At 54.7% G+C, this 20,313-nt stretch overlaps 5 protein-coding genes across 5 annotated transcripts; 3 read left to right on the top strand and 2 right to left on the bottom strand.

The window, feature by feature from the left end:
* Nucleotides 1-592: 592 nt before the first annotated feature.
* Nucleotides 593-6,488, top strand: Syvn1 (synoviolin 1). The gene is given in 17 exon segments (XM_028855887.2): nucleotides 593-680; nucleotides 1,494-1,642; nucleotides 1,853-1,945; nucleotides 2,032-2,184; nucleotides 2,276-2,324; nucleotides 2,735-2,838; nucleotides 3,469-3,595; nucleotides 3,687-3,786; nucleotides 3,868-3,933; nucleotides 4,029-4,145; nucleotides 4,226-4,389; nucleotides 4,665-4,793; nucleotides 4,881-5,039; nucleotides 5,120-5,306; nucleotides 6,061-6,212; nucleotides 6,284-6,316; nucleotides 6,319-6,488. Coding segments are annotated over 16 exon segments (1,839 nt in total). The 5' UTR covers nucleotides 593-680; nucleotides 1,494-1,510; the 3' UTR covers nucleotides 6,393-6,488.
* Nucleotides 6,489-7,312: 824 nt separating this feature from the next.
* Mrpl49 (mitochondrial ribosomal protein L49) lies at nucleotides 7,313-10,813 on the bottom strand. Its single transcript, XM_028855888.2, has 4 exons — nucleotides 10,683-10,813; nucleotides 9,952-10,102; nucleotides 8,268-8,392; nucleotides 7,313-8,175 (listed from the first exon to the last, which is right to left on the bottom strand). Exons 1-4 carry the CDS (start codon nucleotides 10,785-10,787, stop codon nucleotides 8,029-8,031), a joined length of 528 nt encoding a protein of 175 aa, XP_028711721.1. The 5' UTR covers nucleotides 10,788-10,813; the 3' UTR covers nucleotides 7,313-8,028.
* A 106-nt stretch (nucleotides 10,814-10,919) lies between these two features.
* On the top strand, nucleotides 10,920-12,747 carry Fau (FAU ubiquitin like and ribosomal protein S30 fusion). Its single transcript, XM_028855889.2, has 5 exons — nucleotides 10,920-11,030; nucleotides 11,273-11,355; nucleotides 11,463-11,607; nucleotides 12,356-12,411; nucleotides 12,577-12,747. Exons 2-5 carry the CDS (start codon nucleotides 11,281-11,283, stop codon nucleotides 12,700-12,702), a joined length of 402 nt encoding a protein of 133 aa, XP_028711722.1. The 5' UTR covers nucleotides 10,920-11,030; nucleotides 11,273-11,280; the 3' UTR covers nucleotides 12,703-12,747.
* A 1,356-nt stretch (nucleotides 12,748-14,103) lies between these two features.
* On the top strand, nucleotides 14,104-15,455 carry Znhit2 (zinc finger HIT-type containing 2). The gene is given in 2 exon segments (XM_028855885.2): nucleotides 14,104-15,102; nucleotides 15,105-15,455. Coding segments are annotated over 2 exon segments (1,197 nt in total). The 5' UTR covers nucleotides 14,104-14,210; the 3' UTR covers nucleotides 15,410-15,455.
* A 354-nt stretch (nucleotides 15,456-15,809) lies between these two features.
* Tm7sf2 (transmembrane 7 superfamily member 2) lies at nucleotides 15,810-20,229 on the bottom strand. The gene is made up of 10 exons (XM_028855886.2): nucleotides 20,002-20,229; nucleotides 19,484-19,680; nucleotides 19,330-19,384; nucleotides 18,866-19,060; nucleotides 18,685-18,788; nucleotides 17,106-17,225; nucleotides 16,848-17,016; nucleotides 16,561-16,641; nucleotides 16,322-16,444; nucleotides 15,810-16,143 (listed from the first exon to the last, which is right to left on the bottom strand). Exons 1-10 carry the CDS (start codon nucleotides 20,093-20,095, stop codon nucleotides 15,983-15,985), a joined length of 1,299 nt encoding a protein of 432 aa, XP_028711719.1. The 5' UTR covers nucleotides 20,096-20,229; the 3' UTR covers nucleotides 15,810-15,982.
* Nucleotides 20,230-20,313: the final 84 nt, after the last annotated feature.

Here is a 20,313-nt window from a genome sequence, read left to right as displayed (position 1 = left end):
CCTGCCTACTGACCCTAGCAACCACTCACCTGCTCTTCTCTTCCTATAGGCCAGAATTTTTTCTTCCTTTTTCTCATTGGTCCGCGTAACTTTATCGCAACCAATCAGCGGTAGCCACGGGACCCAACTCACTCCTACCCAACCTGCGTTGGGGGAGGTGACCTAGGAAGACACCTCTGTTTTCTGCATGCAGTTTTCCCAGGAAGCACTTTACTTCTTACCGTGTCGCACCTGTCCCTGGAATGAGGCGCTGGCACATTTTATTTCTTTTATGTCTGAACTAAAGCCAGGCTCTTGCTCGTTCCTCTCCCCCCTCCACATGGCACGGCCCGCCGAATGCCCCATCTTCCAGGCATTTTGACAGCTGGAGTCCTGGCGGGGTTTAGAGTGGCGACCCTACTACGGTGACTAACAAGTGTGGTAGCGGCAGACCTCTTTGGTCGCGACCACGCGCCACATCTCTTGCTCGTCCCGGCTGCGTGCGCATGGGCCCTGGAAGCACCGGCGAGGTCGCTGCGCGCAAAGCGCACTTGGTACGGTCCGCTCCGCCGCGCCCCGCGCCGCCGGAAGTGAGGTGTCTTACCCCCGAAGTTCCGGTTCGCAGGGGGTGGGGAGTGTTGTTAACCGGAGCGGCTGCCGCAGTCGCGGTGATTGAGCGGGCTCGCGGCACTGGGCTCCTGGTGAGTGGGCCCAAGTCTGGTCCAGGTTGCGGTTGGGGTAGGGGGTCGGGGACCAGGACCATGCCCTTTGGGGTCACTGAGATCAGCCCGCCCCCCTGCGTTCCGCCGCCAGTTTTCGGCCTGTCAGATGGCTGTAGACCTCAGGCGGCAGCGCGGCCACCGTTCTAGAGGCCGGGCCCCGCCTGCGACGTTTGCAACTCCTAGCGCTCACAGGTGTGCGGCTTCGAGGCGACCCCGGGGGCTCTCGATCCCGCCTCTGCACCCTGCTGGTCGGCCGTTTCTCCGGCACTCGGAGTGGACACTGCTCGGGGGGCTGGGAAGGGGGTGCCAGGGTTCCAGACTGACGTACCCCGCTGGGCGCGCGTCTACGCTGACCACCCTGGCACAGCTGTCACCGGCCGTGCCGCCTCCCGGGCTGTGCCCTCTGCGCCTCGCCTTCTCCCAGCCGGGCCCCACGTTCCCGCCTCTAAAGCCTGTCGTCCCAGCTCCTACAGAGGGTCAGCTGTAGGAGCCCCCCTCCTCCCAACATCGCTGCTTTGCCTCGTTGACTCCCTAGAGGAGGCGGCTTGGCAGGCAGCGTGGAAAGAGCCCTAGATTTTTAAACGAGACTAACCCAAGTTCCAGGCCTTGCATCAGTGTGAGCCTTTAACCCTTATGAGTCTTGGTTTCTCGGTTGTGAAATGGGGAGTATATGCTGTTCTGAATCTCATGGCTGTCAGGGTGAAGTGAGAGTTCACTCCTACAATGACGCTACCAGGGACTATACCAGGTTTGCACAATATGGACATCGCAAATGTCATTTTCCTTGTGCAGGTCTCTGGGCCAGGGCAATGTTCCGCACCGCAGTAATGATGGCGGCCAGCCTGGCGTTGACCGGGGCAGTGGTGGCTCATGCCTACTACCTCAAACACCAGTTCTACCCCACTGTGGTGTATCTGACCAAGTCCAGCCCCAGCATGGCAGTGAGTTCAGGACTCAGTGAGGGAGGACTGTCCAGGGAGGGAAGGAGGAGTCTATGTGGGGCAGAGGCAGGGCTGCATGTCATAGTAGGGAGACGTAGCCATTGGCTGCTTAACTTGGAATAATCTATGATAAGACTTGGGAACATGTCAGAATGATGAGCAGTGGAAAGCAGAAAATGACCTCAAACTGTGGCTTTTCCCCACTCTTAGGTCCTGTACATCCAGGCCTTTGTCCTTGTCTTCCTCTTGGGCAAAGTGATGGGCAAGGTGTTCTTTGGGCAGCTGAGGGCGGCGGAGATGGAGGTAATATGTGGTTGGCCCCGAAGGACAGGGTCCAGAGCCGGGCAAACAATGACTGGGTTCCATATCATCCCCTGCTCCACCCACAGCACCTTTTGGAGCGGTCCTGGTATGCTGTCACTGAGACTTGTTTGGCCTTCACTGTGTTTCGGGATGACTTCAGTCCTCGCTTTGTGGCGCTCTTTACTCTCCTTCTCTTCCTCAAATGTTTTCACTGGTTGGCTGAAGACCGTGTGGACTTTGTGAGTTGGGAGCGGCTGATGGGCATGCTGGTGGATTGGGGCATGGGGTGACCCCGACCATCTTGACGGGGCCCTCTCTGCTCTGCCTCAGATGGAACGCAGCCCCAACATCTCCTGGCTCTTTCACTGCCGCATTGTCTGTAAGTGGGCCTCGTGAAGAGGGGGGCTGCTTAGGGGGGGGACGCCACCAAGGAGTAAACGGGAAAGTCAAAACCTGTGAGCAGTACCCCAGAGCCTTGCTGCCCTGTGGGACAGCTGTACAGGAAAGATAATTTAAGAAGTTAATTTGCATAGTCTGTCCTGTTCCACTCCAGAGCTTCTCAACTGCCTGGGCCCTCAGCTCTCTGCCTTTTCCCTTGGGCCTGGGTTGCCCCAACACTCTGCCTGGGCAAAAGCAGTTCCCCGAGGGCTGATTCCACTTGGTGTACACATCTGAGTAGATGGCTGCATCGATGGCCGTGATGGCCATGGGGGTGGGGCTGTCCTAGAGCAGGAAGTGCCTGTCAGGCCTGTGCTAACCTCACTTCCCTCCATCTGGGGGTCTCCACAGCTCTTATGTTCCTCCTGGGTATCCTGGACTTCCTCTTCGTCAGCCACGCTTATCATAGCATTCTGACCCGGGGGGCTTCTGTGCAGCTGGTGTTTGGCTTTGAGGTAAAACTTGTTTGAGAGTTTGGGGGGACAAAGCTGAGGTGGTACTGCTTGTGCTGTGAGCAATCCTACAAGTGCTTCCTGGGCACCTGCTGTGTACACACACACACACACACACACACACACACACACACACACACACACCCTGTACTGGCCACCAGAGAGCAGCCCTCATAGTCCTGCCTGCCCTCATGCACTCGTAAGGGACTGCAGAAGGGCACAAAAGAGGTCGCCGGTATAGAGGACCCCTGACCTGGGCACCTTACCAAGGAAGGCTTCCTGGAGGCTGGTGCCACAGCTGGCTATGGATAGACAGGAGGAAATTGCTGGGTGGATCACCCAGGAGACGTGTTCCAGCTCACATTTGCCGAGTATTTACCACATGCCAGGCCTTGTACTGTATGCATGAGTTACATCTCATAATCAACCAAACTACGTTGTTGTAGATGACAGTTGCTTCGTTTTACCAATGAGCAAACAGAGGTTGAGCCAATTGTTTAGTGATAGGCTAGGAGGGCCCCATCTATGTCCAAAGCCTGGGTTGGTGCCACTGTACCTGCCATACTGAAGCCTAGGCCTGGCTAGAGGGAGGGGAAGCAGGTGCTTACATTTGTCTCGTGTCCCTCCCTCCAGTATGCCATTCTGATGACCATGGTGCTCACCATCTTCATCAAGTATGTGCTGCACTCCGTGGACCTCCAGAGCGAGAACCCCTGGGACAATAAGGCTGTATACATGCTCTACACGGAGCTGTTCACAGGTGACAGGAGCCTGGGCCTCTCCTGAGCCACACTGGCATCCCGTGTGCCTGCCAGCTCTGTGGCCAGCTGTGCTCTGCCTTTCCTCCCCAGGTTTCATCAAAGTCCTGCTGTACATGGCCTTCATGACCATCATGATCAAGGTGCACACCTTCCCACTCTTTGCCATTAGGCCCATGTACCTGGCTATGAGGTGAGTCCAGCCTTGTCCCTTCACTGTCCCGGACTGACTTCTCCCATCTGTCTTCCTACACTCACTGACTTGTCTCCTTAGGCAGTTCAAGAAAGCTGTGACAGATGCCATCATGTCTCGCCGGGCCATCCGCAACATGAACACACTGTAAGTGGGTTTATCCTGGCTACCCTCCCAAACGCTGTCCTAGACCCCTTTGCTCCAAGATCTGGTCCTGACATGTTCTCTGCCATCTTATCCAGGTATCCAGACGCCACCCCCGAGGAGCTTCAGGCAATGGATAATGTCTGTATCATCTGCCGGGAAGAAATGGTGACAGGCGCTAAGAGACTGCCCTGCAACCACATCTTCCATACCAGGTGGGAGAGGGTCTGGGGGGCCTGCGTCGTGGGCACAGGCTCACGAGGACCTGCTCACCCCTGTCTGGTCTTACTCCCAGCTGCCTGCGCTCCTGGTTCCAGCGGCAGCAGACCTGTCCGACCTGCCGTATGGATGTCCTGCGGGCATCGTTGCCAGCCCAGGCACCACCACCCCCTGAGCCTGCTGACCAAGGACCACCCCCTGCGCCTCATCCTCCACCACTGCTGCCACAGCCTCCCAACTGTAAGTGGTCCTTCCTTCATTTGACCTCAGAGGACCTTCCCTGCCTTAAGGTACTTGCCCTGGGCTAGGTATCAACAATGCTTGGGAATCCCAAATGTCTGCCCTCCAGAAGCTCATTCTGGGCAGGAAGGGGTGAGAAGATGAGTAGATAGATGACCAGTGCTAAGCTCAGGGGTCCGCAGGAATGGAGGGCAGCTCCCAGTAGCCAAACATCTGGCTTGGGAGTGGGAACTGTCAGCTCCTCCCTCCTCTCAACTACCATTTTCTCTCTGCAGTTCCCCAGGGCCTCCTGCCTCCTTTTCCTCCAGGCATGTTCCCACTGTGGCCCCCAATGGGCCCCTTTCCACCTGTCCCACCTCCCCCAAGCTCAGGAGAGGCTGCAGCTCCTCCGTCCACCAGTGCAGGTGAGCCTTTTGCATGCTCAGGCAGCTGGGAGTGGCAGAGTCACGTCCAGAGACCCAGAGACTGACTTTCGTCCTGTGCTTTGCCAGCTGTTTCTCGGCCCAGTGGAACAGCCGCCACCACCACGGCTGCTGGTACCAGTGCTCCTGCCCCAGCATCTGGCTCTGCCCCTGGCCCAGAGGCTGGCCCTGCTCCTGGCTTCCCCTTCCCTCCTCCTTGGATGGGTATGCCCCTGCCCCCACCTTTTGGTAAGTTGGCTACTCTCTGGGATGTTCAGGGTAAAGAGGTCAGGCCCAGGTAGCTCAGCTTGACCTCTGCCTCCTGCCAGCCTTCCCGCCAATGCCTGTGCCCCCCGCGGGCTTTGCCGGTCTGACCCCAGAGGAGCTACGGGCGCTGGAGGGCCATGAGCGGCAACACCTGGAGGCCCGGCTGCAGAGTCTGCGCAACATACACACGCTGCTGGACGCCGCCATGCTGCAGATCAACCAGTACCTCACTGTGCTGGCCTCCTTGGGGTATGCATGCCAGATTCTAGTAGAGCTCAAAGAAGGTCCCTTGTAGCTTTGACGTTTGTCTTCCTTGTACCCTGTAATACATTCTGCTGCCTCAGGCCACCCATCTCCAGGCATGCCCAGGAGCTCTTGGTCATGCCTAGTGCTTTCATCCTCCATTCAAGAAGTGCATCCAGAGCTGTGGAGTCAGTGTTTACTAGTGAGCGGACTGTGAAAGTTATTCACGTTTTTCTAAACTCAAATGATTCCTGACACTTGCTGCTACAGCTCGTTACCTCACATACTCCTGACACTGAGGGAGCAGATTATAGAAAGTCGCTTCAAGCCAGGTTCAAGTGCTAGTCTCATCATCGCTTGCTTGCTTGAAGACGTGCTTTACATTGGAATAGAAACCACATTCTCAGTCATAGGTGACATGTGCAAAGGGCTGGCAGGTAGCTGTAGTCCAAGGCTGAGCACTCCAACTTACCCAGTAAACCCCCTCTAAGGTGCCCAACTCTAAGTGGAGACTGAAGCGAACCTGAGATGGGTCAGCTGTTTCTGTCTCTACCTGCAAGTGATTTACAGTCCGTGGGCTGAATCACCTGAGACTCGAATCCACATGTGTTCACTTACATCTGCTTCTCACAAGAATTCAAGACAGCTTGCCTTAGAGCTTGCCCTGCAAGGCTTGTGGTGGGGGTGGTGGGGTTTGGAAGGAAAATCTGTCCAGCCCGAGATGCCCAGGTTAGGCCTCTTTTGTCCCTTCTCTTGCCAGGCCCCCCAGGCCAGCTACTTCCGTCAACCCCACTGAAGAGACTGCCTCTCCAGTGGTGTCTGCTGCCCCCTCCACCAGCGTCCCCAGCTCTGAGGTCCCTACCCCATCCCCAGGACCCTCCCCACCAGTCCCTGAAGCTGAAAAGCCTCCAGGTAGGTGTGATTAACCCTGAGGGGTGAGGATGAAGGATTCTCTGGGTTCCACTTCTGACTTCTCTGTCCAGCTCCTGAGTCAGTGGGCGCTGCGGAGGAGCTTCCGAGGATGGAGAGCCTGATGCTGCAGAACTGCGCCGGCGTCGCCTGCAAAAGCTGGAGTCCCCTGTTGCCCACTGACACTGCCCAGACCTGGCCCTGCTCTCGAGTGGCTCTCTGGAATATGTCCTGCCACCAAGTGCCAGCTCCCTCTGTCTGCATCAGGGAGTAGTAACCCCCGGCTGAGAAGGAAGTGGCAGGATCTCTGAGGCCGAGAAGTGGCTGGGTTCCCAGTTGATCCGTTCCCGACGGCCCTGGCAGCCACGGGATGTCGTTCAGTTCTCACCTTCCTCTACCACTTCTGCTGTCTTCTGCTGGGTCCCTGAACATAGAGGCTGCACCCCTGGGAGAAGGTGAAGCCCCGCCAAGCCCTGCTTGAGAGTGGGGCCATGCTGCAGTGCCGAACAGTATTAGCTTCTGTTCCCAAGTGTGCAAACCCAGAGGGGCTGAAGACAGACCAGGACCTCCCCCTCCCCCTGCCAAGACTGCGACCAGTCTCCCCCCTCTTCCCATCTTCTCAGAACCCCCTTGTGATGGTGGCTGTGCCCCCAAGCCCTGTGGCATTTCCATGTCTTACTGGCAACCACACAACTCAGGGAAAGGAGTGCCTGGGGGTGGGGGACAGGCGGGCAGCACCGAGGGACCCTGTCCTGCCCCTCCCCAGGCTCTTTCCCATCTCACCCAGCAGCCACTGCCTGGTGGGCCTGGCTGAGGGTGTGTGCTGCTCCTGAACCACTGCTCCCAGAACCCGAGGCAGGCCACCTCCCACCTGTGGGACTTGAGTTCAGGACTGGAACGATTTCTGTACCTAGAGGCTTTGGGCTTAAATTTTGTCTTTTTGATTTGAATGCTTGACCCCAGGAAGAAGGAACAGGTGTGAGGCTAGGTACCTGGACTTTCTAGTTTAGAACAGGCTCTGGGCCAGGCAGGGACCATGGAGCCAAGGCCTAGCTGCTTCTGTCTTTCTTCCTTTTGGTTTTGTGTTACAGGAGTTTCTGGAGACAGTTTCAGATGATTATTTAATTTGTAAATATTGTACAAATTTTAATAGCTTAAATTGTATATACAGCCAAATAAAAACTTGCATTAATGACTGGTGGGGCTTGTAACTTAGGGCAGGGATCCTTTCCCTTGCCTAGCCCGTAGACTTACGGTCCATGGTCTCCTGGAATGCAGATGCCAAGGTATTTAACTAGACACACTTTCATCTTACACGTGGAAAACCTGAGTGCTGGGAGGTTGGTATCTCTTCTACCTTCGGTCTGAAGTCAAGCAGGGTGGCCAGGATCTGAACACTGCTAACCAGTTTAATGGTGGAGTTGGACAAGTGGCTGATAAGGGAAGGGACAGCAGGAGTGAAAAGCCTTCGTTTTCTTGTCTTCAAACCTCAACATAGCTGATTCCAGGACAGCAGGCTGATGTCCCCAACCCTACCTATTACAGCACTCAGAACCTAAGATATTTTTGTCTGTCTTGTCCATTCCAGTCCATGTCATTGTCCTGTGTTGTCTATGTTGTTTTCCATATTCACCACTAAGCCCAGTCTGGCTTATAGCAAAGGCTGCAGAAGGCCAAGGATGCACGTCCCTGATGGGTTGTTTCCAGAATGGCTGACTTAAGAACCCTGTGCTCTGGATCCCATTCCAGAGACTCCAAATCCACTTCCTCTCTGGATGCCAGTCTGTGGAGGGCACTGCCATGGACTGATCATCAGGCCTCAGAAGCCTTTCTCAAGAAGCCAGGCTTTAAGCTGCTCATCAAAGTAGCCCTTGATTCGAAGTGTACCTGTCACCTCATTAACCTGGGTGACAGGTGTCTTTCCCAGCTGTGGGCTCAGAAATTCTTCCACATCCTTCTGTAGAGCCTGGGGAAAGATAACTCCAGTCAACAGTTTCTAATCCCAGGGCTCCTCCCCTTCGACCCTGGAAGGATCAGAAATAGACCCAAGCCACTTACCCAGATGTCCCCTTCCACCTTCCGGATCACAGTCATCTGTCGGTTGCCATGTGTGATGTCTTTGTAGACCGGGATGTTATGCATCCGGGATCGCCGAACAAAGTAGGGCAAGTTGGGAGGGGGATCTGTAAAGGGGTACGGTATAGGAAGCCAGCTTATCCTAGGCCTCAGCCAAGGACCTTCCCCTCACAAGGGGTTGCGGCAAGGTTTTCATTTTTGCTTTGAGACAGATAAGGTCTCCTGAATCCTAGGCTAGCCTCAAACTCATGTAGCTAAGGATGACCCTGAATTCCTAATCCTTCTGCTTCTACCTCCCAAGTACAAGGATTTCAGGCTTGCTGCACCTGGCTACATTAAATCCTACTGGACAAAAACTACCTCCAGACTTCAAGTCAGGGCATCTCCTCTGTCCTTCAGTTTATAGTTAGGACTGAATTTTCACCTTAGTGCTATAAGGCCCCACCTAGGCCTGCTACCATTTAAGTGCTCAAAAAGAAATGAAGAGCTAGGCATGACTGTTCATGCCTAGAATATATAGGTAGTTCAAGGCTAGTCTGGGCTATCTTAGACACTGTCTCAAAAAGAAAAGTCAGAAGCCAGGTGTGGCAGTACACGCCTTTAATTCCAGCATTTGGTAGGCAGAGGCAGGGGGATCACTGAGTTTTGAGGCCAGCCTGGTCAACAAATTGAGTCCCAGGACAGCCAAGCCTGTTACACAGAGAAACCTTATCCAGAAAAAGAAAATAAAAGTCAGATATGGTGGCACATTTCTTTAATCCCAGCAGAGGGAAACTAGTGAATCTCTGAGTTTGGGGCCCACACCTTTAATCCCAGCACTAGGGAGGCAGAGACAGGTGGATCTCTGAATTAAAGGCCAGCCTAGTCTACAGAGCAAGTTCCAGGACAGCCAAAGCTACACAGAGAAACCCTGTCTCAAAAACAAACAAAACACAAACAATTTATTACAGTATATCTCCCTAGATCTTTGGGGAAACCATCTCTGCACTACTCTCTCCTTTCTCACTGACCCAGTGAGGGTGACAACTTACGTAACAAAAGAGGGTGGGAGTTAAAGGGGTTCTTTTGGTTTGGTTGTTTGGTTTGAGCCTGGAGCTCCAGCTGGCCTAAACTTTGTAATGGCAATGGGATTTTATAAACATCTGGTAGGCAGCCCCGCTAGCTCAGTCGGTAGAGCATCGGACTCTTAATCGCAGGGTTGTGAGTTCGAGCCCCACGTTGGGTGCCAGAGATTTTATAAACATGATCACACAATGGACTCAGTACTAAAGGTTTTACTTTATATGCCGAACAGATTATACACCCATTTTGCTGAATTTGAGGTTAGAAGAAGTTAAATGACCGACTAATAAAATCACACCAATAATGAAGGGCAAAACCAAATTCAAACCAGGACTGCCTTTGTGCTAAGCTGCATTCTCTATTGTACGCAGTCAGCTGGCCTGGAAGGACAGAAATTCAAACACATGGTCTTCTTTCTCACCACAAGAGAAGACTTCACCCCAGTAAAATAGGGTTCTATTCTTGGGCCCATCCCTGGAGGAGGAGACAACACTAATCCTCCATCTCAACAGCACTCCTAAACCCACTGGGAAGTTCAAAGCCTCAGCTGGGGCAAAGGACCTTCCTCCTCGCAGACTTCAAACTATCCCATCACTCAGCTCACCTCTGGGAGGCTGCCAGCCACTAGGAGTGGGATAATGTTTATGCTTTGGTGGCTCTGGGATTTTGGTAGGGGGGAACAGGCGCTCCACAAACTGGTATTCATCCACAGACTCCACAAAGCTGGGGTTATCAGGAGGACCCTGGATTTGGCTCTAAGGCAAAACAAAAAACCATACTTCCATTAGTTCACACAACACAGAAGGACTTTAGTAGGCAACGAACCAGGCAGAAAGAACGGCACAAGTAAAAGACCTAAGCTGGAAAAGCGCCAGACTCTTCCAGAGTGTAAGGTACCAGGGGGGACTGGAAAAGCAGTTCCAACAGTCTGAATTCCAAGATTTCTCCAAGACTCAAATGACAAACATGTCCACATTCCTGAAAAGCCAATTAACCATAAGACGAATCAATACAGTATTCTTAAGCATTTTTCCTGAACGTGGTGTTTGAAATTCTTTAGCTCCGACTAGGGTGCTTGAACCGACCAGGCACCGAGCGAGGACGTGCAGCTGCTCTCGGTGCTAACTAACTCGAGCTATGCGGCAGCCACATTCCAAAACCCAGACTACCCCGGCTCTGCCACCTGCCCTCTCCACCCTGCATCTACTCTCGAGACAAGTGTCACGCCGCGTATACAGGAAAACCAAGGCCACGTGAGGGAATGCGGCATTCAGGGTTGTCATGAGTAACAGTGAGGCTCACACACAGCCTTTGCTCTCAGCTCCGAACTCTCACCAGCTGCCGCAGCCCGTTGCTCCACCGGACGCGGCGACCCCAGTCCCGCAGACAGGTTCGGATCACGGCGGCCGCCATCTTGGATTGACCAACAGCGAGCGCCATCTGCGCGCGCAACCTGCTGGGACGCGCCCCGCCCCCTGCGCGCCCCGCCCACAGGGAAAGAACGCCTGCGTAGTGCGTTAGGCTATGACGGCGGGGGTGGGGGAGCGGTACAAATACGAGCGACCCGCGCGGTCGCGCAACAGTGACGTAACACGCGACAGGCGGTGAGGACGTGCGCGCTCCCGCTTCTTCCTCTTTCTTGACTCCATCTTCGCGGAGGCAGCTTCGGCGTCCGCGGGTTAGGTAAGCCTCGGGGTTCTGCGGGACCTGTAGCGCTCGGGAGCAGGCCATCTGCGGGCTCCGAAGGTGCGGGGAGGTCACGGGGCCTCCCGTGATCTGCGGCCTCGCCTCCCGACCTCAGTCAGGTCCCTGGCGAGCCCGACCTTCCGCATGTGCCACGGCCAGTCTCCTGCCCCGCTTCCCATCCCCTGCTCGGTCTTCCGGGACGCTTCTTCCCGTCTCTCAAGAAGCCCTTCTTTTTTCAGTCGCCAACATGCAGCTCTTTGTCCGCGCCCAGGAACTACACACCCTTGAGGTGACCGGCCAAGAAACGGTCGCCCAGATCAAAGTAAGTGTGCAATGCTCTTTTATTCCACCTAATTGTGCTCCTTTATCCCAAGATACGCAGGGAAAACTTGTTTGCTTCCAGACATTGTTTCTCTTTTTTGATTGTAGGCTCATGTGTCCTCACTGGAAGGCATTGCCCCGGAAGATCAAGTCGTGCTTCTGGCTGGCTCGCCGCTGGAGGATGAGGCCACCCTAGGCCAGTGTGGTGTAGAGGCCCTGACCACTCTGGAAGTAGCTGGCCGCATGCTGGGAGGTGACTGCTTTTTTTCACCGTGAACTAATGGAATGTGTGTAGTTACAACATGTGTCAGCGTACTGCTGTGGCAATACACTTGTGTCTTCTAGGGTCTTTATTTCTTTTCTTTTTTTTTTTTTTTGGTTTTTCGAGACAGGGTTTCTCCGTCTCCGTGTAGCTTTGCATCTTTTCTGGAACTCACTTGGTAGCCCAGGCTGGCCTCAAACTCACAGAGATCCGCCTGCCTATGCCTCCCGAGTGCTGGGATTAAAGGCGTGCGCCCGGCCGGTCTTTATTTCATAATGGTACTGCAGTCTAGCCAGACTGATTCTCGTTGTCCCTACTAAAATCAAAATCCAGAGTGGCAAGGTAGCACTTGGGAGACAGGCAGGCAGGTCTCTGTGAGTTTAAGGACATGTGTACAGAGCAAGTTCATGGACAGCCAGGGCTACACAGAGAAACCCTGTCAGGAAAAAAAAAAAAAAAGAACAATAATAACCAGAATCCGATTTACTGGGTTCTCAGGGTGCTCCTGTCTTTGTTTTATGTGTACAATTTTAACTAAGGATGTAGAGTCCTTGCGTTAGTATGCCTCAAGCCTCAGCACTGAGTAAGCTGGCCACAGTGACTGAAGTGGGAACCAACCTGGTGACCCCATCTCCAATCTCGGCAACTGTTGTCTCATTCCTTGTTGGCCTCAAGAGTAAGGGTTGTGCTGGGCAGGGCGGTGAGTTGCTTAGCTGCTTCCTTTCTCCCACTCCAACAGGTAAAGTTCATGGTTCTCTGGCACGTGCTGGAAAAGTGAGAGGTCAAACTCCTAAGGTGAGTGAGTGCCAAAATTGATATTTGGACTTTGTTTTTCCTATTGCAGCAAAGTCAAGGCCTTTTCTTCCTGTTTGCATTCTCCTTCCTGGAGGGGTACTGGTGGGAAGGATGCCAGGCATGGGAGAGGTCAACCAGGGTCTTATGATCGCTTCCCTTTCCCAGGTCGCCAAACAGGAGAAAAAGAAGAAGAAGACAGGCCGTGCCAAGCGGCGAATGCAGTACAACCGTCGCTTTGTCAATGTCGTGCCCACCTTTGGCAAGAAGAAGGGCCCCAATGCTAATTCCTAAGTCCTATGTGATTCTGGCACTCTAAATAAAACCACTTTGCCCAGACTTGTTACTGCTCTCTTCATTTATGAGGCTGTAGGAAGAAACTTTTAGGCTAGTGAAGTGCCTCTTGGTCATTAGAAAGGGTAAATGAGAATCAGTGTTCTAGGGATGGCACTCTGTTAGGATTTGAAAGCAAGTACTTGGGCTTGGGGGTTTTTTGTTTGTTTGGTTGGTTGGTTTTTCCAGACAGGGTTTCTCTGTAGCTTTGCACCTTTCCTGGAACTCACTCTGTAGACCAGGCTGGCCTCGAACTCACAGAGATCCGCCTGCCTCTGCCTCCCGAGTGCTGGGATTACAGGCGTGCGCCACCACCGCCCAGCATACTTGGTTTTTATTTTGAGTCTCAAAGTATCAAACTGAAGCCACGGCTGGGTTTGAACTCAGTAACCTTTCTTCCCCAGCCTCCTAAATGCTATTAGACTACCACAGCTGGTTTGAGTAGTGCTCAAGGATCAAATCCAGAACTCATCCCCAACTCAGGCTCTTTCTAGAGGAAAAGTAGGAAACTAGCTGTGAGCCAGGCATAGTTGCACATAACCTCTTTTTTTGTTTTTCAAGATGGGGTTTCTCTGTGTAGCTTTGGATCCTGTCCTGGAACTCCGATCTGTAGACAAGGCTGGCTTCAAACTCATGAATGCTGGGATTAAAGGCGTGGGCCACCACTGCCCAGCTATGTGGCCCATACCGTTAATCCCAGCTCTGGGAGGCAGAGGCAGGCTGATTCTGAGTTCCAGGCCAGCCTGGTCTACAGAGCTAGTTGCGGGAGAGCCAAGGCTACACAAACCCTGTCTCGGGGGAAAAAAACAATAGGAATTGAACTGTGGAGGCGGTCTGCCCATTTGTTTATTATTTTGTTGAAATAGGGTCTCATGTAGCCCCAGGCTCGCTTCATTTTGATGTGTTGATGTGGTATCTTAAGATTCGTTACCATGCATGGTTTATGATTTGATTTTTGTGGGGTTTTATTATTATTATTATTACTACTGTTTTTAGTTTCGGGGTTTTTTGTTTTTCAAGACCGGGTCTCACTACGTAGCTCTATCCTGGAACTCACCATGTAGACTTCGAACTCACAGAAATCAGCCTGCCTCTGCTGATCTGGTGCTAGGATTGAAGGCGCGTCGCTACGCCCGGCTAAGACTCTGGATTTTTTTGTTGTTGGTTGGATTGTTGGTTTTGTTTAAAAGGTAGTTTATTTTTACATAATTTGGTAAAACCACAGGGACCAAGCTGGGCTCAGCTACATAATGCTATGGAACTCAGCGAGCCACCGTGCTGGGAGGAGCTCGGTTCTTCTGCACATGCTCAAAGGGCTACTCAGAAGACGAAAGTTACCGAGAAGCCTCGGGAATGGGCCGAAAGGAGCCTACGTCGCCCCACGCACAAAGGCGGAAGTAACCGAAGAAGCGCCGGAAGTGGCGGAGCTGCAGCCGCTGTGTGGTGCCCGACACGCGGCGCCAGTTGCCATGGAGCCCGCTGGGCTCTGCGGCTTCTGCCCAGGCGGGGAAGCGCTGCCGGCGCGCTACACCTGTCCGCGCTGCAACGCGCCCTACTGCTCGCTGCGCTGCTACCGGGCACATGGCTCCTGCGCGGAAGACTTCTACCGCGACCAGGTGCTGCGGGAGCTCCGCGGCCGGAGCGCCTCGCCCAGCCGTCTGGCGGGCGCACTACGCCGGCTCCGCGAACAACGCGAGGCCGAGGATGAGCCTGAGGAACTAGGCCTGAGGCCGGGCCCGCGGCCGAGCGGCCTTTCTGGACTCTGGGAACGCTTGGCGCCGGCTGAGAAGGCGGCGTTCGAGCGGCTGCTGAGCCGTGGCGAAGCTGGGCGCCTTCTGCCCCCGTGGCGGCCCTGGTGGTGGGGCCGCGGGGGTGGCCCGCGTTTTCTGGAGGAGTTGGATGGTGCCCCGGGCCGGGATCGTTCAGAGCCGGAGTCCACCTCTGAGCGGACGGCGCCCGAATCTCTGGATGATGCGGCCGCCGCGGTGCCGCTTGCTGAAGACTCCGCGGCCGCGGCGCCGCCCGCGGTGCCCAGCCGTATCCCGGCGCTGGCCAGCCTGAGCCGCAGCCCGGCTTCGCCACTCGTGCGCTTCCAGCTGCCCAACGTGCTGTTCGCCTACGCCCACACTCTAGCCCTGTATCACGGAGGGGACGACGACGCCCTGCTCTCCGATTTCTGTGCCACGCTGCTTGGTGTTTCCGGAGCCCTGGGCGCCCAGCAAGTCTTCGACTCTACGGAGGAAGCCCTGCAGGCCGCAGCCCACGTGCTGGAAGCGGGCGAACATCCACCCGGGCCCCTGGGTACGCGGGGTGCCATGCAAGAGGTTGCTCGTATTCTGCTGGGCGAGGGTCCTGTCAACCAGAAGGCTACACGCTGACAGCACTGGGGCACCTGGCGCAGACCTTGGGCAGAGCCCGGAAACAGGCCGTGATCAGCGAGGAGCGAAATCGCCTCTACCGGGCTCGGAAGAAGTGCCAGTTCCTGCTGGCCTGGGCCAACGAAAACGAGGCTGCCCTCACACCACTGGCTCTAGACTGTGCCAGCGCCCACCGAGCCCATGCTGTCACAGCCGAGGAGATGGCAACCCTTACTGGGGAGCTGGAGCGGCTTTGGGGGGGCCCGGTCCCACCTGCTCCAAGGACTCTCATTGAGGAACTCCCGGGCTGAGCTGGGTGTCCGTGTCATTAATAAAGATGTCACTGGTCTGCCCAGATTTTGGCAGTACCTTTCTTTTCCTCAAAGACAGTGCCCTATTCTAGACTTCCCTGGAAGTTACTGTGTAGCTGAGGGTGACCTTGAACTTCTGAGCCTGCCTCCACCTTGACTACTAGGATTACAGGTGTTCGTCCCCTTGCTAATTCATGCAGAGCTGAAGATCAAAGGCTTCGTGCATGCTAAGCAAGCACTCTAACTTAGCCACACCCCCAGGCCCAAAGTGCCCATTTCTGAGAGAAATCAGTTGTTCCACCCTGTCAGACTCTGGACCCACAAACTACTTTTCAGCTTTCCCTAGTCAGCTAGGCCTCCACCTCTACCCCTCAAATCACTGACCCCAGGACAGAAGAGAAACACAAGGTTGAAAACATTTATCCAACAGGGAAAATACTTCATATGGGAGCAGTGGCTCCCTCTTCTTGGCTTCAAACCTCTTCTCTGAGGCTGGTCGTCCCTGCCGAGTAGACTGGGGTGCGCCCTTCGCCCCAGGTGTGTTCAGGCCTGAGCTGGTTAGATGGGTCTGCTTCAGTAGATATAGGGTATGATTCGGTAAGGCACACGCTTGCAGTATTCCTGCCAGGCACGGCCATACTTCCGGAGACACTGCTGCTCATCTCGCGCCTCCCGGTGCACCAGCAACGCAGTGAAGTAGAGGAGGTAGAAGTAAGGTAGCAGGTGGGATACCCCTGTGGGGAAGGGGGGCTTTCTCATCTAAAGGCACACAAGGTGTCAGGTTCATCAGTCAAAGGCCCAGGGTGCACAGTGGGGCACTAGGTCCATCTCCAGCCACTGAGTATTCCTTCTACCAGGCACACGAGACTGAGCCTCCTGTCACCACACCTGATCATCCCCAAACCTACTCACCACAGGGCAAGGACCAGGCCAGAGCCATGATGAGGTCTCCCAGGTAGTTGGGGTGACGAACCATACCCCACCACCCAGATACCAGCAGGTGCCGCCCTGTGGCTGTAGGGATGGTTTCGAGACCTGGAGAAAGAGCCAATGAAACAGGGAACCACAAAGCCCCGCCCCTCATCTCCAACCACAAAGCCCCGCCCCTTCATCCCCCCCCCCCCCCCAGGTCTCCAGCAGAAGCAGCTTACCAGCCACACTTGGGTCAGAAGGATTCTTCCTGAATGTGTTTTTCTGGGAGTTAGCTCCACGGAAGATGTAGTAGCCAATAGCTGAGGGAAAGTATGATCAGGTAGTGAGGTGGAAGTTCAAGCCTTCAGCCTAGCCCTGACCACAAGCCTGTCCAAATCCCAGGCTCTGTTAGGACACTCAGGAGCCAGCTCCCGCTTTGGAGGAGCATCAAAGCCTGAGACCGTACCTGATGGGTAGTGAATCAAGGGTGAATGAAAGGGGTGGGGATTAAGGCCCTCCTACTGACCCTTAATGAGGCAGATGAGCGAGGCCATGGGCAGCCCCAGAGGCTGTGGATGGTGCAGCAGGAACTGGGTCTGCAGGCTGTAGGTAAAGGGTACCCAGGCTAGGTCTCCAAAGACCAACATGAAGCCAAATCCATCGTGTATTATGTCCATGGTGGTGAGGACAGACTCCTGCAGGGACAGGACCCAGACACACCAGCTTAGTCCAGATGACATCCTCAGGATCCCTTGCTTGCTTCCCCTGCCCAATCCAGCCTCACCTCATACCAGAGGGCATCACCCACATACAGCAACTGGAAGCCATTGACCAGCCACATGGCCAGGGAAGGACTCCCCCGCAGCTCTGCCTCTCGCACCAGCAGGGCCAGGTTAATGAAGACCTGAGGGGGTTGGGGACAGGGCCATCGGCTCCGGTGGGAGCAGGGACAGCGTCAACCTCTCCCCTTCTCTCAGCCGTCAGTTCACATGTTGAATGGACGCAGGTCGAAACTGCCTATACTTAGAACTCCCGCTTTTGAATCTGAGCTTTGCCACCGGTGCCGAGTGTGTATCCCTGATAAAGCTCACTGTCCACTGCCATGTGAAAAATGGGGATAAGGGCCCTGCCTTGGGCTGCTGTTTAAAGAATTATACAATGCCTGCAGAGCTAAGGATTAGCTTGTTGTGAACCTGCACTTGCGCCCTCCTTTTAATAGCCCCAGTGGACTGGGTAGTGTAGCTTCTTCAGTAACACTGACGTGGACTTTCATTAAGGGTGCCTCTAATTAAAAAAAAAAAAAAAAAAAAAAAGGCACTCGGGAGGCAGGGGCAGGCAGATCTCTGTGTTTGAAGCCAGAGTGTGTTCCAGGACACCCAGAACTGTGACACAGAGAAACCCTGTGTGTGGGGGGAGCTAGAGGGGTAGTCTCACTAAGTAGCCTTGATTGGCCTGGAACTCACAGAGATCTGCATGCCGCTGCCTCCCAGCGCTGGCATTAAAGGTGTGTGCCACCACCCCAGCCCTCACAGTAATTTTAGAAGAACACTTCATTCCACCGTTTCTCCAGTGAGAAAGTAACCTCAGAGTCTGGTGTGTATGTGGGCAGGTCAGTCTCCAGGTCTGTGGTGGGACCAGGCCTGGTGGATTACAGTGACTGTACTGAGCTGTAGCTGAGAGAAGCAGAAAAGGTCTGGATTTTGAGACTAGCCTGGGCTATCCTAGTGAGACCTGTTTCAAAACCAAACCAAACCCAACTCAGATTCATAGAGGGATCTTGGCTCCTGCCTCTGCGTAAGATCTGCAAGGTGAAAACAGGGCCTTGCCCGAGTCTCTCTGGAATCCCCACCACCGTCCGTGTATGTATGATCCTAACCCAAGAACAGCTGGTGTGTGGTCAAGGCCACCAATGGCAGGCAAGTTGTTAAATCCGACAGTCCACTGGAGGCACCCAGCTGCCTGGCCCTCCCTTCAGTGCTTGGTCATTGTCTTTGGAGTCCGTTTTGTATCTGACCCCTGCGTCCAAAGCTTCATGTGCTCTCCCAGCTCCCTGCCTGCTTTGCCCTCACCCCCCAAGAATCTGCTGTCACTGTCATGCTGTATATATTTAGTTTTGTAGTGCTGGGTTGGAATCAAGGGCTTTGTGTGTGGTAGCCAAATGCTCTCTACCTATTTTTTTTTTTTTTTTTTTTTTGGTAAGATTTGGTATTAAGACCCCACTGGGTGACTTCCATGGCAGAGCAACATATTGGCAAGTGAATGAATGATGACTGCTGTCCGCCCAACAATGCTAGCCCACCCTACCCTTCACTTGGCCCAAGACCAGCATAGTTAAACGCTCACGCCCAGCATGCCCAGCATACCCAGCCGATGAGGCCAGGTCTCAGCTCACAGAAATATTTGAAGTCAAAGGAACCAAGGCGAGGGTTCAGCTCCCGTCCCAGAAAGAAATCGTAAACGGAATTTCCTGGGGGGATAATGAGAGTGAAGGCACAGGCAGGCATCCCGTCTGCCTCACCCCTACCTCACTGGGACCCTTCTCACCTGAGTTTCCTCCAGGTGCCAGGGCCGAATCGGGAGCTGCCAAAGCCTTCGCATAGAGAAGGAGGCTGAAGATGAAGCTGGTGAGGGTGGTCGCGAAGGCCAAGGGCAGGAGCATCTCAGGGAGTGCCCCCAGGGGCAGCCCAGCTGGCAACCCCAGCCCCACCAACAGGGCTGTTAGCACCAGAGCCTGGAAGCCTGAACCACACAGAGTGAGTTCTGGGATTGCATCTATCCACAGCTACCACAGCACAGGGTAAGCCCGGGGGTTTCATACTTACACACGCGCGCGCGCGCGCGCGACACACACACACACACACACACACACACACACACACACACACACACAGAGATTCCCATAGGGGAGTGTGTCATCAGAACTAGTCCACGCAACTCCCGCTGGACTTGGAACCCACCCCAACCCATGTAACTCAGATTCAGTGATGGGGAGGGGAAGCCCCAGGCACCATTAATAGGGTAGCGCAGGCGACTCTTGTCCTTTAGTTCCAGCCCTTCGGCCACCTACGAGTATAGGGAAGGTCTTGTAAGGGTTGGGGAGGCCTTCCCCCTGGTCGAGCCCTCTCTGTCCCCTCCTCCCCAGTGTTAAAACAGAACGCACACCTTGCGCGCAGGCAGCAGGTAGAGCGCCACCTGTAGGCCGAGCCACATGAACAATAGCAACAGAGCCCATGGACTCCACAGCTCCTCCAGCCCAGGCAGGTAAGCGGGTGGGCCCAGGAGCCGCGCCGGGCCCGATCGGGCCGCCAGGAGCAGATGGAACATGGTGGCAGGCAGCAGGACCATCATCGCTGTGACGCCTGGGGAGAGAGCCAGTGTCGCGTGACCGCTCTCCCAAGTCCACAGGCACCTTGGGTCACCTGCCTGCTTAGCAGGTTCCCAGCGCCATACTCCTACCTTAATTTTCATCTTAGTCCTCCCAAAGACCATCCTCCTGCTCTTCCAACTGTCTCCCATTCCAGAAACCCCCTGTGTACAGCTGCCAGCATCCGTCCATCCTCTCCTGCAGACACTCTGCCACCCGCGCACCCCGATCTTTCTGCCTCCAAATTTCCCAAAAGCCTTCTAGCTTTTCCGTAAGTAGCATCGGCCCAGCTTCCACACCCAATCTTCCCATTTACCCAATGGCCCCCCGAATTCCAGTGGGGCCTGGGAGGCCTCACGAGAAGTCATGATCTCTGCTTTGCCGGGGAGCGATGGTTCACAAAATATCATGGGAACATATCCGGCCCCATCCTGATGGCCTGGCTAAGCTTCTGTGTGGACATTGAGGTGAGACAGCTGCTGCTCTCGTCCAGCAATCTTTAAATGGACGCGCCCCCTGCCCATCCTGGGCCCAGCACAGCAGCCAATCAACGCTGGGAGGCGGGGCCGCGCTGTCGCCTCACGAGCTTCGACATCAGAACCCCACCCCTTGCAGGTCCCGCCCCTTC

The sequence above is a fragment of the Peromyscus leucopus genome, chromosome 1 (assembly GCF_004664715.2).
Source record: "Peromyscus leucopus breed LL Stock chromosome 1, UCI_PerLeu_2.1, whole genome shotgun sequence".
Classification (NCBI taxonomy): domain Eukaryota; kingdom Metazoa; phylum Chordata; class Mammalia; order Rodentia; family Cricetidae; genus Peromyscus; species Peromyscus leucopus.
The sequence above is the reverse complement of the archived record's forward strand: the minus strand, read 5'-3'. Positions and strand labels throughout refer to the sequence as shown.

Coding starts and splice junctions, on each gene's coding strand:
- Mrpl49 (XM_028855888.2), bottom strand. CDS start 10,787: ATGGCGCTCGCTGTTGGTCAATCCAAGATGGCGGCCGCCGTGATCCGA. Junction 10,103..10,682: donor GCAACGGGCTGCGGCAGCTG/GTGAGAGTTCGG, acceptor GTTTTGCCTTAG/AGCCAAATCCAGGGTCCTCC. Junction 8,176..8,267: donor AGGTGGAAGGGGACATCTGG/GTAAGTGGCTTG, acceptor ATCTTTCCCCAG/GCTCTACAGAAGGATGTGGA.
- Fau (XM_028855889.2), top strand. CDS start 11,281: ATGCAGCTCTTTGTCCGCGCCCAGGAACTACACACCCTTGAGGTGACC. Junction 11,608..12,355: donor AGCTGGCCGCATGCTGGGAG/GTGACTGCTTTT, acceptor CCACTCCAACAG/GTAAAGTTCATGGTTCTCTG. Junction 12,412..12,576: donor TGAGAGGTCAAACTCCTAAG/GTGAGTGAGTGC, acceptor TCCCTTTCCCAG/GTCGCCAAACAGGAGAAAAA.
- Tm7sf2 (XM_028855886.2), bottom strand. CDS start 20,095: ATGATATTTTGTGAACCATCGCTCCCCGGCAAAGCAGAGATCATGACT. Junction 19,681..20,001: donor GGAATTCGGGGGGCCATTGG/GTAAATGGGAAG, acceptor CTCTCTCCCCAG/GCGTCACAGCGATGATGGTC. Junction 16,445..16,560: donor TTCTGACCCAAGTGTGGCTG/GTAAGCTGCTTC, acceptor CTCTTTCTCCAG/GTCTCGAAACCATCCCTACA.